The sequence below is a fragment of the Nuphar pumila genome, chromosome 7, assembly GCF_984573655.1.
Source record: "Nuphar pumila chromosome 7, dmNupPumi1.hap1.1, whole genome shotgun sequence".
Taxonomy (NCBI): Eukaryota; Viridiplantae; Streptophyta; class Magnoliopsida; order Nymphaeales; family Nymphaeaceae; genus Nuphar; species Nuphar pumila.
In genome coordinates, this window is record NC_143255.1 from 118,941,794 (window position 1) to 118,958,593 (window position 16,800).

Sequence of the window (16,800 nt, forward strand, 5' to 3'; positions counted from 1 at the left end):
GATGGCGCGATGGCAAGATGGCTTCAAGATTTTCTTTTCCTGCTCTTAGCTCGCATCCTGTACGTTTTTGGGTTTTGTTACGGATTTTTCTTTGGATATCCAAATTTTGTACTATTTAAAAGTATGAAGAAATTGACGAAGATGTAAATCATAGGATAAAGGTTGGGTGGATGAAATGGAAAAGTGCAACTGGAGTGTTGTGCGATCGTAGAATGCCATTGCGGTTGAAGGAAAAGTTTTATAGGACGACTATTAGGCCCGCTTTACTATATGGTACGGAATGTTGGGCTGCCAAGGGACATCATATTCAAAAAATGAGTGTAGCTGAGATGCGTATGCTTAGATGGATGTGTGGAAATACAATAAAAGATAAGATTCAGAACGAGGAGATACGTAAGAAGGTAGGCGTTACACCCATTGAAAATAAGATGAGAGAGAATCGTTTACGGTGGTTTGGACATATTCGGTGAAGGCCTAATGATGCTCCAGTTAGAAGGATGGAGAAATGGGAAAATATATCAGTTAAAAGAGGTCGGGGTAGGCCTAGGAAGACTTGGATGGAGATGATAGGAAAGGATATGAATGCTTTGAACCTCACCGACGACATGGCATTTGATAGAAATGATTGGAGGAGAAGGATTCATGTGGAAGACCCAGAATGATTTTCTTTTTTGATTCATATCGCCGACCCCAATTGTTTTGGGATGAAGGCGTAGTTGTTGTTGTTGGGTACTTCTTTTAATGAAAGTGGCATTTCAAAGTGTTTTGCAAGTAACATGGATTGTGAGTTTTGGTTCTTTTAGCTAACGTGCCCAAAGTTGTGAGCTTGTCTTTCTAAATTCAACAAAAGAATTATCTTCCGTTGATTATATAAACAAACTCTGAAAGGAAAGAGATTTTCTTCTAGTCTCTTGTCTGTTTTCTGAAAGGTTCGCAAGTTTAAAATTTTAGGGCGTTACAGATTGGTATCAGAGCTAAGTGAAGCAAGGATTCTTGACCATTGAGCATCTGCATCACGCTGTGAGTATACAATTTCTCTTGCTTTGTAGTTGTATTTTGCATTGTTAAGCTAAGTGGCTTGACACGTTCTGCTTATGTACCAGCATTGCTGGGTTTTTGTAAGCTACTCATGTTACGCATGAATAGTACAGATGTTTTGGCTTCTATCTCGAGCTTCCTAAAATTTTTGATCTTTGGTATCCCTTATTTACTTCAAGGATGGTAAGGAACTCGAACGAAAATTCTGCTGACGAATGGTCAGAACAGCGGAGATTCGTGATGGATTCCCTAAGTACCTTGGCAGAGGCTATGCGAGACTAGATTCGTTCCCAAAGGGGTCAAGAGCCCTTTCCTGAACCAAGCCAACATACTACAGTGACGTATGAGAAATTTTTGAAGCTTGACCCTCCGACCTTCGCCGGTAAGCCTGACCCAGACATAGCCGATAACTGGGTGAAGAAGATGGAATGAGTGTTTGAGGTCTTGTCAGTCCCTGACGATCAAAAGACGTTATACGGGACCATCAGGCTGAAGGACAATGCCCGCAGCTGGTGGGACATGGCCCGAGGTGTGCAGTTTTCGAGAATTTTAACAATTCCTTGGGAAGCTTTCAGAAAAGCTTTTTTGGAGAACTACTTTCCGCCTTATGCAAGGGAGAAGAAGAAGGTGGAGTTCTTGGAGCTCAGCCAAGGCAATTCGAGTTTGACGGATTAGATCGCCAAATTCTAGAGTTTAGAACCCTACCGCCCCAACCTGTTTGCGGATAATCGCGAACGGGCAGGAAAGTTTATTCGAAGGCTGAAGGAGGGGCTCATGTATCGGGTCCTAACTAGTATGCCCTCGACCTTCTCTGCGGCAGTTGTTGCCGCCACCCTCCTGAGTGAAGCCTGGGAGCGCTCTAAGAGTACTCAAAGCAGGAAGCCTCTCGCTGCGGGTGGTGAGCCGAAGAAACCATCCGGCAGCCCATGCAAACAGTCGTTCTTTCCCATAAAGATCGAAGGAGGAAAGAAACAGTTTCCTCCTTCGAAGCGTCAGCGGCCTCAGGGCAACCCTCCAGTTAGGAGGCAGGCTAGCAATGTATGCCCCAGATGCCGACGACCTCACTTTGGGCAGGCGTGTCCACTCGAGACAGGCATGTATTGTGGCAAGATAGGCCACTACCTCCGTAAATGTCGCAAAAAGGCAGTTGATGACCTCAGGCAGATCAGCGGAGCACCTCTGCTCCCTCGGCCATCGCAGCAGCAGCATCAGTCGCCGCAACCACAGTTGAGCCGTTAGAAGAAGGCGTCGGGACGAATCAATACCGCCACGGTCGAGCAGTTGACCAAGGGCGACCTAGTGCAAGGTACCCTTTTTGTCGCTAACCAAGCGGCCTTTGTGCTTTTTTATTGTGGTGCCACACACTCTTTTATTTCGGTAAATTTTGCCGAGTTTTTGCATATACCTGTAAAACCCTTGCATAATAACCTTGAAGTGTATAACCCGATTGGGAAAAATACCATTTGTGCGGCCTACGTACCAAAGTTGGGCGTAGTCTTGACAGATCGACATTTACCGGCTTGTGCTATCCTGCTAGATATGAAGGAATTTGACGTCATCCTAGGCATGGATTGGTTGCACAAGTATCATGCCAAGATCTTCTGCCAAGATAGCAAAATTGTCTTATCTCCACCAGGAATGCCCAAGGTGGAATTCAAGATCGTGAAGCCCGTTTGGGCGAGCAAGTTGATTTCGTCGCTAAAGGCGCAGAACTACCTGAGGAAATGATGCGTTGCCTTCTTGGTCAGTGTCATCCAGTCCAAACTGATGCGAGTCCCGATCAGAGACTTGGAGGTGGTTCGAGATTTTTCAGTCGTCTTGCTAGAGGAGCTATCAGGACTTCCTCCGTCGCGTGAGGTGCAGTTAAGCATCGAGTTGCTGCCGGGTACTACGCCAATTTTAAAGGTTCCATATTGGATGGCGCCAGCAGAGCTCAAGAAGCAGTTGCAGGAGTTGATGGATCAGGGATTCATTCGCCCCAGCGTCTCGCCCTGGGAAGCTCCTGTCTTATTCGTGAGAAAGAATGGCGGATTATTGCGGTTGTGCATCGATTATCGGATGCTCAACCAGGCAACAATAAAGAATAAGTACATGTTGCCACGCATCGAGGATTTGTTCGACCAGTTACAGAGGGCCAAGATCTTTTCAAAGATCGACCTTAGATCTGGGTACCATCAACTCAGAATTAAGGGAGATGAAATCTCCAAGACGGCCTTTTGGACCAGATACGGGCATTATAAATTTACAGTCATGTCCTTCGGACTCACTAACGCTTCTGCAGCCTTCATGGACCTCATGAACAGGATGTTCAAACCCTTCTTGGACACCTTCGTGATTGTGTTCATCGACGACATCCTGGTGTATTCAGACAGCTGGGAGCAACATCGTGAGCACTTGAAAGTTATTCTCAAAACCGTGTGAAAGGAGCGTTTGTTCGCTAAGTACTCCAAGTGCGAGTTTTGGCTCGAGGAGATCATGCTTTTAGGGCATGTCATCTCCAAGGAAGGTGTGTCCGGGAGATTGTGAGATTGCACGGTGTTCCTGTGTCAATCATCTTCGATCGTGACCCGAGGTTCACCTCAAGGTTTTGGGGGTAGCTGCAGTTGGCCTTGAGCACGAAACTGAAATTCAGCACGGCCTTCCACCCTCAGACCGACGGGCAATCTGAACACACGATTCAGACTTTGGAGGACGAGGTTGGTGAACAGACGCAGGATTCACCAATAGTGCTACATCACTATACTCAGCAAGTGCATATGATCAGGGAACGTCTGCGTTCTGCGCAGTCGGCAAAAGTGTTACAACGATCGTCGAGTAAGTTGGGAAAGTTGACTCCTACAAAGATAGTGATGCTCGTTTTCTCGACGGGAGATATGGTTTTTGTTAAGGTATCTCCTACAAAGAGCGTTTTTCGGTTCGGAAAGTTGGGAAAGTTGAGTCCCTGATTCGTCGAACCATTTGAGATCCTGGATCGGATTGGTGAGGCGGCTTACCGTGTTGCGCTGCCTCCTCAGTACGCTCAGATCCACAACGTCTTCCACGTATCTATGTTGAGAAGATACATTCACGACCCATCGCACATCATTCATTTCGATGATGTGGACATCCAAAAAGACTTGACGTTCGAGGAAAGACATGTGGCAATCGTTGATCGTCGAGACTAAGTGCTCAGATAAAAAACGATTTCTCTTGTAAAAGAACATTGGCAACACCATGGAATAAATGAATGTACATGGGAGCCTGAGTCAGATATCAGAGAAAAATACCCTGACTTATATTTTGACCAATGAATGCAATAGAAATTTCGCTGACGAAATTATTTTAAGGAGAGTAGGATGTAAAACTCAAAAAAAAATGAATTTGGGTCGGATCCGGACCCGGACCCAACCTGAGGCCACCGCCTCTCCTGTCTTTTAAAGGCAGCAAGGCAAAGGGGGGAGGTTTCTCGAAACCTCCTTCCCCTCTGCTCTCCCGTTCTCGCTCTCTCATCTCTCTCCCTCTCCTGACCACCTCTACCACTCTCCTCGCGTCTGTCGAGTAGCCGCCTTCGGCGACCCCCTCCGGCAAGCTCCTCTCCGGAGAGCTCCCATCCGGTGACCCTCCAGGTATGCGCCGCTTCATCTTCCCCTTTTCTTTTCCCTCGTCCTTCTCCTTTTCTTTTCGTCTCTTTCTCCCTCACTTTCTGTTTGCGCAGGGAGGGGCTGAGCCACCTCCCTGCCACCCTCGATCGCAAGGGAGGGGCAAAGCCCCCTCCTTGCTGCCTTAAATCGAAGGGGAGGGGCAGAGCCCCCTCCCCTGCAAACAGAGACATCGGGAGGGGCCCATAAAGATGAATTATAGAAACATGAGATCATTATCAATGCATAAGTGTAAAGCATGCGGAACTCACCTAGGCAAGTGACTCTCCGAAAAAAAAGGGTTGGGTGTTTAATAACTTCAATGTTAATCTGCTTTATAGGTTGGCCCCTAAGGAGTCTTTATTTTATCTCGATAGGTAAAAACATTGAAAAAACATCAAAAAAAAGAGAAAAAAGCAAAGCACAAAAAAGAACAGTGTGTTTAGACTAACACCTACTTTGAGTCCATGGCGAGGTGGCAGGCTCCGGTCATGAGACTGCCTTAGGGGTAGAGGTTAGAATAGAAAAGCGAGAGCTAGGAGAAAGACAATACTAAACTCTAGACCTACGGCAAGGTGGCAGGCTCAGACAAAGGTTGGATAGCTAGGGGCATCCCTCCTAGATCGAAATCCATGAGACCCATGGTTGTCAGGCCTCAAGTCAAAGGATGGCAAAAGTAAGGAATAAGCCCCTTTTGAGTTAAAAACAAAGACTCTAGGAGATCTACCTATAGGCAAGAGGTGCACTTGAATACATTTTCATCAAGCTCTAGTCCATCAGAGTTCAAGCCTTAGCGAGGACCATTAGACCAAACAGGAATGCCTTGAAACTTAATCTTTATAACCCTATAACAAGTCACTTAAAAACCAAGGCAGAATTAAAGGAGAAAATTACCAGTGAAACCGAGTGTCGTAAAGTCTAAAGTGTAGGAATCTCAAATGCATCAAATAACTTGTTAGAAAGGTTCTAATTTTTTAAGAAATAGCAAAAAACGGTGACCTTATATGATCAATCATTCATGGTTGTCATAGGCTACCAAATCTGCTACAATGCATGAGTCTCACTGCATATCATAAAATATTATTGCATTCATCAAAAAGTCTAGCCATATGGATCCTGAGTTTAAGGAGTACACAGAAAAATCTACCCTCTCTTCAGTGCTACTTGACCAAAATATGTCTGACTCCCCTCACTGGGGCAGGAAGTCTTACCTCTAAATTAATCATCTTAGAAAGGACACCCACGCCCTAAGGCCTTACTGGGCGACTCTAACCTATCCATGAGCCCACAAGAGGTGTAGGACTCTTGGTGTTTTCTCCCACAATATCTCAAAAGAAAATCACCAAAAGGCATAAAAAATTGAAATGGGTTAAAAGGCATGAAAAGGAGCCGCATTTCTCTTCTGCTACCCCTGCTTGAAGCCCAACATTTTCTCTCTCTACTATAAATAAAGTGGTTTTTGAATTTTCCCGATTACGTTCGGCGAGACCCATAACAGTCTCCACATCTCAGTTCTTTCACGTTTTTTTTTTACACTGGCACCGGCCTCGCTCGGTAATACCACCAAATGAACTTGGCAATTCAGTTGTCCCTGCACTGACACCGACCTCGCTCGGCAAGACCACCAAATGGTTTTGGCAATGCAGTTGTCCTTGCACTGGCACTGACCTCACTCAGCAAGACCACTGAACAGTCTTGACAATCTAGTTGTCCCTACATTGGCCCCGATCTTGCTCAGCAAGACCACCAAATGGTCTTGGCAGTCCAATTGTCCTTAGACTGATCCAACCTCGCTCGGTGAGACGCATAACAATCTCAACAATCTAACTCCTCCCTTCGAATGTGGGCTCCGACCTCGTTCGGCAAGACCAATCACAGTCTCGCCAACACAGTTTTTCTCTAAAAATACTGGACCGACCTCGTTCGACGATACCAATCACGATCTCAGCAACTCAGTTTTCTTCTGAAAGCACTAGCCCAACCTCATTCTGCAGGACTCAAATGGTCCCCAAAACCCAGTGGTTTTCAAACTAGCCTGACCTCGTTCAGCAAGACCAAATCATGGTCTCGGCAACCCAGTTGTGTTTCAAAATTTTGGCATGTTTATTTCTTTGTCATAAATCAAATCACATCGACCAATGACAAAGAGAGGCATTTGTAGACACTAAATTTTTTATAATGCCCAATTACTAACATCTTTGGAGACGTGTTTGCAGTTACCCAACAAGAATCTGATACCCCTCAAACTCGGATGGCAAAGAAGATTATGTCGTCCATCTAGAGGACAACTTTCCATATTGTCGTCCGTTACAGGACTGCAGAACAGACCATCGTCCAGTATTGGGGATGGCAGAATGGAAGTGTTGTCCGCCATGGGACGGCACAGCTGATTCGTCGTCCACTATGCCAAATGTGGAGATAAGCTTCGAGGCTTATCCCTATCTCTTCCCAACCACCCTGCGTGTTTCTCAAGGTGGGAGGACTCCTCTTGGATGAGCCTTTATCCGAGGAGACTCCCTTGGATGAGTCTTATCCCCATTTGGGATAGACTCAAATCCATCTGGGATCGGATCTGGACTGAGAAAATCTAGTGATTTGTATCATGTTCGAAACTTTATAAATATGGGCTAAACCCTATAATCTGATCGGAAAATAACGTACCCAAGTGTTGACCCTGCGAAACAAGCCTACTCAAGCCATGTTTGCACTATGTCCTGAAGCCATTGAAGAACACTCGCACCTACGTGGAGGTGCTAACAGACAAAAATGAGCCTAAAAGTTAAACGGATCCTCGAGTCCGAAAAAGGTATTTTTCAAATCCCTAATCTATTTATTTCGATTTCATTTATCTTATTGATTGGTGCTTATACATGTTTTCATTTTATTTATATATCTGAATCTACGACGGCCTGATTCGAGCTACAGAGATCGAAAAACCTGTTTTGACTTTACCTTTCCTTCAGGCAAAGGACGGTCAGAGCTTGCAAACGGTGTCACTACATTTCAACAAAATGATCTTGTGTCATCCAAGTAAGTCCCATCTTTCTCAAACATTCAAATATTTTTATCAACAGATAGGACGTCAGACATGGCTTGAAGGTAGTTTACTCGTTACATGATGATAATGATTTCTATATTTCAGCTAGCAGATTTTCCATTCATGGTGATAGCCTGCTTGGTGAAATTCAGGTTATGGAGGCCATTAACAAAGACCGACCAAGCTATCATGTTGGTATCAATTTATTCTAATTCAAGAACTTGGTGTGCAGCTATAAGAACACATAAAAAAGGCCGTGGTAGAACGATTCAAGTTTTATCTACTTTTAGTTCAATCATCCCTTTTTGGAAGATATCCTATAGAAATCCTTAATTCTTTGTAAAGTTTTTTGCAGTTATTAGATAAAGTAGATGATACCTTCTACTGGGAAGAAACTTCCATGCTGGTCTCCACAAAGATGACATGACTATGTAATGCTCAATGAAATATCTTTTAATTATTAATGAAAGAGGGAGCTTCACCATAGATATGGAGCACAACAAGCTGATCCATAACAACAAAAGAATAGTAAAAAGGTGCTGAAAAGGAACTAGCATATTGGTAATGGGTACCTCCAAAAATTCCCAGAAAAGTAGTTGAGGTCCAACATGACTATCAGATGGAGATCAAATGGCTCCTAAGTGTAGTTTAGTGGAAAGTTAATGAAGCCAAGCTGCAGTCTGTTAAAATGATTCAATTTCGATGAACACCAGCCAAGGTTTTAGGAAATCCTGTACTCAACTGACATCCAATTGGACCAAAGTCCTAAAATGTTGCTGCCAACCAGGATAACATTCATATTTTTTCTTTTTCCAGATAAAACATGCAACAAAAAAAAAACAGTTCAAGATCAGCCAAAATTGCAACAAGTTGCCATTAAACTCAATTTTGACGGAAGACCATTTGTGCAATGATAGGTCAGGAATACTACAAAGCCAGATTTGAGCATTAATTGCTTCCTCAAATAGCTTAACAGCTACTATAACGCACTTTCCACAATTGTAGGAAGTTGTCCTCCTGACTTCTCTATATTTTGGTACAATTTAGCTTGCTTCATGAACAGTTTATCCATACTGAAGCCAATCCCTGTTTCTAATTCTTCATACCATTAAAAGCAAGTATAAAGCACAACATACACATGAGAATTAGCTTTCGAACAAGCAACTAAAAATGTTGATGACACTTATAGCTGTCACCTTGCCTTTTTGAGTACTATTTTTTGTGTTCCGGACATTATAACATTGTCTTACAATTTACAAATCAAAGAGGAAGTAAAATGATATATGATACACAAAGAGGAGGGGTGGGGGGAAATGCCAAGGTAAAACAGTTCAAGTGGGTGTGGTTGGTGCAGGGGAAGACAATGACTCCTGAGATTTATAACAGAGAGTACAGACCAGGAAAGATGATATAATTGCCAAACACACCAAGGCTTTTTCCGGACTTGCCAACTCTAAGCATGAGCCAAAAAATCAAACTGAATTTTGCTAAACTTTCATTACCCATCCAGGACAAGCCTTTCTCTTTTCCTGGATGACATTTATCAACTTCTTTAACAACTTAAACATATTCCACGGCAAATTGGTAGTCATTTTCAAAACTACCAGAAAACTGCAACAGGATCTAATTTCAACTTCGACAGGCTCTAACAAAGTTGCTTTTTTTGTGCAGCACACAATTCTCGAGACAAATTTCATAGAGGTGGTAAAACAAATTCCCATATATTGTAAAAACCATGGGTCCCCAGGATTCCCAGTAGGTATTTAAAATCTAATCATATATATCCCTGGTGGAGTTCTAATTTAACCAGACAACATTAGAACCAAATGCAGCCGCAACAAAAGCTCTTTAACTTTGGTCATAGATATTTCTGACATACTGAAAACGGCATATTAGCATCACACAGTTTATATCACATTAACCTAAACTTGCTTATATTTGTCAAGAAGGAAAAACTTAGTCCTATTTTTCAAATGGCTGCTCCCCCTCAAAAGCAGCCAAAGAAAAATAACACTTTCCACAAGTTGTGTGCTCATGACTTGCGAAAACCCATCACATCCATGTTGAGACAAAGCTAAAATGAAAACAGAATTTGAAAGGCAGTATGGACAAGTAATTTTGATTCTCATTTGCTTTTTCACTTTTTGAAATCTTTTTCTTTTTGCCAAATCACAAGTTCCACTTGTTAAACACATGAACCTTGGACCAACTGAACCAGGTCCCAACAAGGGTGTCCACAAACCATGACATGGGGAAAAAACAACCAAGTCATCCACACTGAGAACAGGCATTTTTCAAAGTATAAAAGAATGATAGCTATTTGCAAGAAATCTATATCACATGGATATGGTTGCAGATACAGGGATACAACCATTTTTATGCAGTTTCCAAAATGACTAGTATATGAGGGGCTATGTCACATGGGTACGGCTATGGGTACGGAGGGTACAACACAGCAAGTTCTAAAAATGTGGGTACGAGGACATGGATATGTGTGTGTGTGTGTGTGGGGGGGGGGGGGGGGGGGAGGGGGGGTGATGTTTGTTTCATTTAAAAATGTCCAAAAGGGGTCTTTTCTTTTTTACAAGGGATAAAATAATTTTTTTACTCAAGTTTGACTTGGACCTAGACCAGAGCCCAGACCTCAGCCTGATTGAGGCCTGGGTCAGACTCAGGTCCGATGGATCAGACACAAGTCTGGGTCTGACCCAAGAATGATATATATATATATATATATATATATATATATATATAATGTCAGTCTTGACTTTGACCCAACTTTGAGCAGACCCAGATCTGATTCAGACCTGGGTCAGATCCAAGCATAATTCAAATCTGGTATGGGTCTGATCCAAAAATGATTCAGTTATACTTATAACACCTTCAGGCCTGGGTCTGATCTGATCCTAATTCAAATCTGGTCTGGGTCTGATCCAAGAATGATTCAGTTATAACACCTGGACCTAGACCAGAGTCCAGACCCCAGCCTGATTGAGACCTGGGTCAGACCCAAGAATGATATATATATATATATATATATATATATATATATATATATATATATATATATATATATATATATATAATGTCAGTCTTGACCTTGACCCAAGTTTGATTCGGACCTAGATCAGACCCAGGTCTGATTCTTATATAGGTTAGACTCAGATCTGAATCATGATCAGACCTAGGACTGATTCTCAGATTCAAGCCTAATTCAAATCTGGTCTGGATCTGATCCAAGAATGACTCAGTTATAACACCTGACTGCTGCCAGGTGTTATAAGTGTATGCTAGAGTTGGGAAGAGGAAAAGAAAAGGAGAGAGAGAGAGAGAGTCGTCATGGTGGATAAGAGGGAGAGGGAAGGGGAGGAGGAAAGGGGAGCAGCAGAGAAGGAAGAACGGCAGTAGATGGTGATGAGAGAGAGAGAGAGAGTTACTGAGAGAAGCGCGCGGCACAAAGGCATCAAAGTAGCGAGGAGGGGGACAGCGTCGAAAGCTCACTGAGGTGTAGTGCAACACGAAGGAGCATCACATCAGGTTATCCCTTCAGTTTTTTTCAAAAAGCAGAGCATTGCTCTCTCTCTCTCTCTCTCTCTCTCTCTCTCTCTCTCTCTCTCTCTCTCTCTCTCTCTCTCTCTCTGCGAAGAGGAAAAACGAGGAGGAGGAGGGGGGGCCCATACCCATTGCCTCTCTCTCTCTCCATGCGAAGAAGAAGAAGAACGAGAAGGAGGTACCCTCTCTCGTTGCTTCTTTGTCTTCTCCTCCCCTAGTTCTTATTCTCCCACTAGTTAGGGTGGAGACGGAGAAAAATAGCGAGAGAGAGAGAGAGAGAGTTAGGGTTTGGGTTGGGTTTCAGTTGGACCCAACCTGACCGAGGCTAGCACGTACCCGTGTCGTGCCTGGTGTCAGTATCTGTGTCGGGCCGTGTCGACATGGGTATGTGGGGCCTTTTGTTGTGTCTATGTGACATAGATGAGGGAAAGTTATACAAAGACCAAAATAGATTATCCATGTGACAACAAGAAATGAATAGAGGAAAAACCAGAGTTAACGGAAGCTTCTTAGGTAAGTGGGAAGTGCGCTTCTTAGAAACTCGCTTCGAAAGCGTGATAGTCTTCGCTTTTGAAACTTTATGGGAATCTTGATTCTTCTATGCTTCTTTTATGCTTCCCACATGCTTCGTCCATGCTTTCTTACAAACCTCCTACATGCTTCTCTCACATTTCTTTTCATGTTTTTCATGTGCTTCCACTCACTTTCCATGTGCTTTGTCTAAATTGGTAACCATCATTGTTAGATTTCAACAAAAATTTAATTCTTACACTAAAAAATTAGGAAAGATAAGAATAGTCATTTTTATTTTAGTTTTAATTTGCTTTCTGTTTGATTTCTATTCAATTCCCATATTGCTTCCTTGTTTATTCTTGTTTGGTTTTAAATTGATTCCTTCCTACAAATTTTAAAATGTCTCGTTTCTCACTTCTACATCCCGTATTGTTTCCCGCTTCCACTTCCTAGTCAGGCAACCTTGGGAAAAACACAATCTATGCCAGAAATTATAACAAAATCTTGAACAAGAAATGTTTAAGGAAGATAAACCATCGTCACCAGAAAATATACATTCACCACCAGCTTCAAACATTGGGGAAAGTTCTTGAGAATATGAAGAAGCAATGGACAGAACCAAGAATGAAATGTTTACTTAGAAAAATATTGGAAGTGGTTGATTAGAGCTAGAGTTTAGAACATAAATATTAAATATTGGCAATAGTTGTTTAGAGCTAGAGTTTAGAATATTAACATATTAGACAATATCTTTTCAATTATGTTTCTTTGCTTATTTATTTGTGTTCATTTTTTTTGTTTATTGTTGTGTATTTTTTGGTGAAAATTCTGTTGTATAATTACTTCATCATTTAGTTTCATCCATAATCAAGATTGTGTTTCTTCCTTTACCTTTCTTTAATCATTTATCTATGTTATGTAAATTTATGCACTCCTCGTTCCCTCTTGTTTATCTTCCATGCATCTCTTTTTTAGTCATCATTGCTTCAAGAATTCAATACACATCCAATCATTTCAAAGAGAAAAAATACTATTTATATAAATGTAAAGGTTTTTTCAACTTGGCAAATGTTTTAACTATATTTTCCATTGGTATTTGCTTGTAATTTTTTATCACTAGTTTCTTATTGTCTTTTGTATATGTTTGTTTATGTGTGTTCCTTTTGTGCTTTTTTCCCCTTTTCATCAGTTAGACACATACATATGCCTTTCCTTGAAAATCGTCCTTGTAAATAATCATTATTTTAACATTTATCCAATTACTATTAGTTGCTTCTTCAAAGCAATATATTCAACAAAAGTATGCACCAAATATCAGAACTATCTGACGTGCAACATCACCTATTACATAGGAGCCTCATTCCACCTTCATATATCAAATTTATTCATTTATTTATGATAATACTTAAGTGGCAACAATCTTCACCAGTATGTGTTAGGTGGATGATTAAGAGAGCCCTATTCAGGTCAGATGTCTCAGATTTGATTCCAACAAGGAGGTTATCCCCTAGCTTGGTTACCAAATACAAGGAAAAGAAAGTGACAACAACACTAGTGAGGAACTAAAGTGGCAGCACATTTCTAAAACCTCTGTACATGCATTTATATGTGCCACTTCACTAGTAACTATGGTAATGATAACAACAGGACTGATGAAAGATAAAGATACCAAATGGGACATTTAATAATTACCATGGTGAAAAATGATAAAATTAATTCAGGTAGTGGAACCTTAAGCACCAAAACTAAGAAGAGGATAAATTTTATGAGACCCAGATAATACAACTAGAACATAAAGGTCAGAAAGGAAGCATTGTCTTGTATGTCATGGAGCATGTTTAGACTCTAGAGCCATAGACCAGTAATTAGCCTTGAGCTAAACCATTTGAACTAGTAGCTGGAGGGAGTTTATGTATTTGAAAAGGTAGTAGCTGCCAAATCCTGAATTTGGCAGCTACCACCTCTAGAAGGTGGTAGTTACCAAATCGAATCTTTAGTGTCACTACAAAGGGGAGATGGTCACACTTCCTTTTTAAAACGCATAAATTCCCATCCCAGCTACCAGTTCCCAAACATCCACCAGAGAGGTACAACAACAACAACAACAACTACGCCTTCATCCCAAAACAATTGGGGTCAGCGATATGAACCAAAAAAGAAATTCATTTTGGGTCTTCCACATGAATCCTTTTCCTCCAATCATTTCTATCCAATGTCATGTCCTCGGTGAGGTTCAAAGCATTCATATCCTTTCCTATCATCTCCATCCAAGTCTTCCTAGGCCTACCCCGACCTCTTTTAACTAATATATTTTCCCATTTCTCCAACCTTCTAACTGGAGCATCATTAGGCCTTCGCCGAATATGTCCAAACCACCGTAAACGATTCTCTCGCATCTTATTTTCAATGGGTGCAACACCTACCTTCTTACGTATCTCCTCGTTCCGAATCTTATCTTTTATTGTATTTCCACACATCCATCTAAGCATCCGCATCTCAGCTACACTCATTTTTTGAATATGATGTCTCTTGGCAGCCCAACATTCCGTACCATATAGTAAAGCGGGTCTAATAGTCGTCCTATAAAACTTTCCCTTCAACCGCAATGGCATTCTACGATCGCACAGCACTCCAGTTGCACTTTTCCATTTCATCCACCCAACCTTTATCCTATGATTTACATCTCCATCAATTTCTCCATACTTTTGAATGATGGATCCCAAATATTTGAAATAATCATTCACCGGTATTTCTTGCTCACCAAGCTTCACTACACTCCCATCACTACTTCGTTGCTTACTAAACTGACATTCCATATATTCAGTCTTACTCTTACTCAACTTAAAACCTCTAGCTTCCAATGTTTGTCTCCATAATTCTAACTTAGCATTAACCCCAGCTCTAGACTCATCAATCAAAACAATATCATCAGCAAACAACATACACCACGGTACATTTTCTTGAATTGATCTCGTAAGCTCATCCATCACTATCGCAAATAGGAAAGGGCTTAAAGCAGATCCTTGATGTAACCCAACCGTTATCGGAAAATTGGTTGTCACCCCTCCACAAGTGCGGACATTGGTTACTACTCCTTCATACATATCTTTAATTATACTAATGTACTTGAGAGAAACACCTTTCTTCATCATTGTCCACCAGAGAACTTCCCTAGGTACGCTATCGTATGCCTTCTCTAAATCAATAAAAACCATATGCAAATCTTTGTTCCTCTCTCTATATCTTTCAATAAGTTGTCTAAGAAGATGTATAGCTTCTATAGTTGATCTTCCAGGCATAAAACCAAATTGATTCTCCGATATCATGACAACCTTCCTCAACCTAGACTCAATCCACCAGAGAGGTAGTTTGACCAAATTTTTACCAAATGCATAAACTCCCATCCTAGTTACCAGTTCCCAACAAAGCCTAAATTAAGAAGAAAAGCTAGCAAGGATGTACCAGTTGATGAAGAAAATTTTATGTTCAATGGCAGGAGACACTAAAAGCTCTAACTCAGACCATGAAAGCTCTAACTCAGACCACGAACGATACTTTGATGCTTCACAAACAAGAAGAATAACATAATACAAGGATCTTTGTACCAAGCAATGCAGCCAGCCACTTAGAGATGTAGAACACCATTTCACAACTAGAGAGAAGAAGAAAGAAATGCTGGGCCAGAATATCACTCGAGCTCACTTGCCGTCCCAAGAAACTCACGAAACTCCCTAAACTCTACTTTTAGATATAAGGGTCATAGTTCCCGACGCATAGTGAAACGCAATAATAAGAAAATTAGAAACAGTTTCTTAGGTAAGGACCATATTCCGTAATGTGTTTAATGCTTTAAGAATATGAGAAAATGTCAACCACGCAAAACTTAAGGAATCCAATCTACAGAAACAGGAAATTAGAGATAAAAATCTACAGCATTGGAGAAGAAAAACAGCACAACATCCCACAGGCATCTTTTTGCGAACTCAATATCAAGTAACAAGATCAATCACCAAAAAAAAACTCATGTGGAAAGCAATACAAATTCCCAATGACATCGAGACTGCAAATCCATACAACTACCGAAAGAAACTATGCAGCTGAATCCAGATAAAAAGGAAGAAAGATACATGCTTCCGAAAACCATAAAAGGGTAAAACAATGGGGGGATCAGAGACTCACTATCGGGGCCGCCGAGCTGCGTCACCGCATCTACAAACCGCTCGTGGAGCTCGGCAGTCCATCTCAGCCGCGGCTTCGGATCCGTGGTGAGCACCAGACAGGCGTCGCCGGAAAGATTGGTACCCTCGAGTGGTCTCTGCAAGTCCTCGTGCCCAACTCCCTTCTCCAAAGAGTGATGAATCGCCTGGTACATTTTCCTGGAAACCACCCCGAGCATCACAATCTCAGCGAAAAATCGAACATTCACAAAACAAAATCGCAAAACAAGAGACCCCAGATCGAAAAATCGATGACCCACCCCTCCCCCACCTTCCCTATCCCTCTTTCTCTCTCTAGAAAACCTCTCTTCCGGAAACCCTAATCAACCAAAGCCTTCGGAATCCATGGCAAGAGCCGCATTTGGATCTTAAGCTTCTTCTGGGGAATGCAGAGTGAGTGCTCTGAGAAGAGAGGCTCCTTGGCATTGGCTCGGAAGAGGTACGGAGTCCGGACAAGCCAGCCACAGTAAGTCCTCAAATGAGAGAGAGAGAGAGAGACTTCAATAAAACAAGGCTGGTTGCACCTCCCCTGCTCTTTTTTTTTTTTGTTATCAATAATCTAAAAACTGATTAATGTTTTAAAACTTGTGACAATGTTGTCAGTATCGGTATCGGCTCTGAATCGTTTGGCCAACAATTCAGCTGTATCGCCGATACCGATACTCAAGTGAATCGTAAAAAAAAATACGTGCCAATCAGAACGTGATACTAGTTAAAACTATTAAAAAAATAATTTTTAGTATTTTCTATATTTATTAAAAATAACTGATTCAAGGGTGATCCATACTATATGTATCGACCCATATAGGGCGATATGCACCGATAC

General features: G+C 41.7%; 1 protein-coding gene across 2 annotated transcripts in view; it reads right to left on the reverse strand.

Annotated features, from left to right (window-relative positions):
- LOC149833163 (protein PHR1-LIKE 2-like) overlaps nucleotides 1-16,375 on the reverse strand; it is a 33,396-nt gene extending 17,021 nt beyond the window's left edge. For both annotated transcript variants that reach the window (XM_090014964.1, XM_090014963.1), the window contains exons 1-2: nucleotides 16,246-16,375; nucleotides 15,937-16,133 (exon numbers count right to left, since the gene is read on the reverse strand). In XM_090014964.1, coding sequence (XP_089871090.1) covers nucleotides 15,937-16,129 — 193 coding nt within the window. In that variant the 5' untranslated portion in view covers nucleotides 16,130-16,133; nucleotides 16,246-16,375. The remainder of the gene's footprint in view (nucleotides 1-15,936; nucleotides 16,134-16,245) is intronic.
- Between the last annotated feature and the right edge of the window lie 425 nt (nucleotides 16,376-16,800).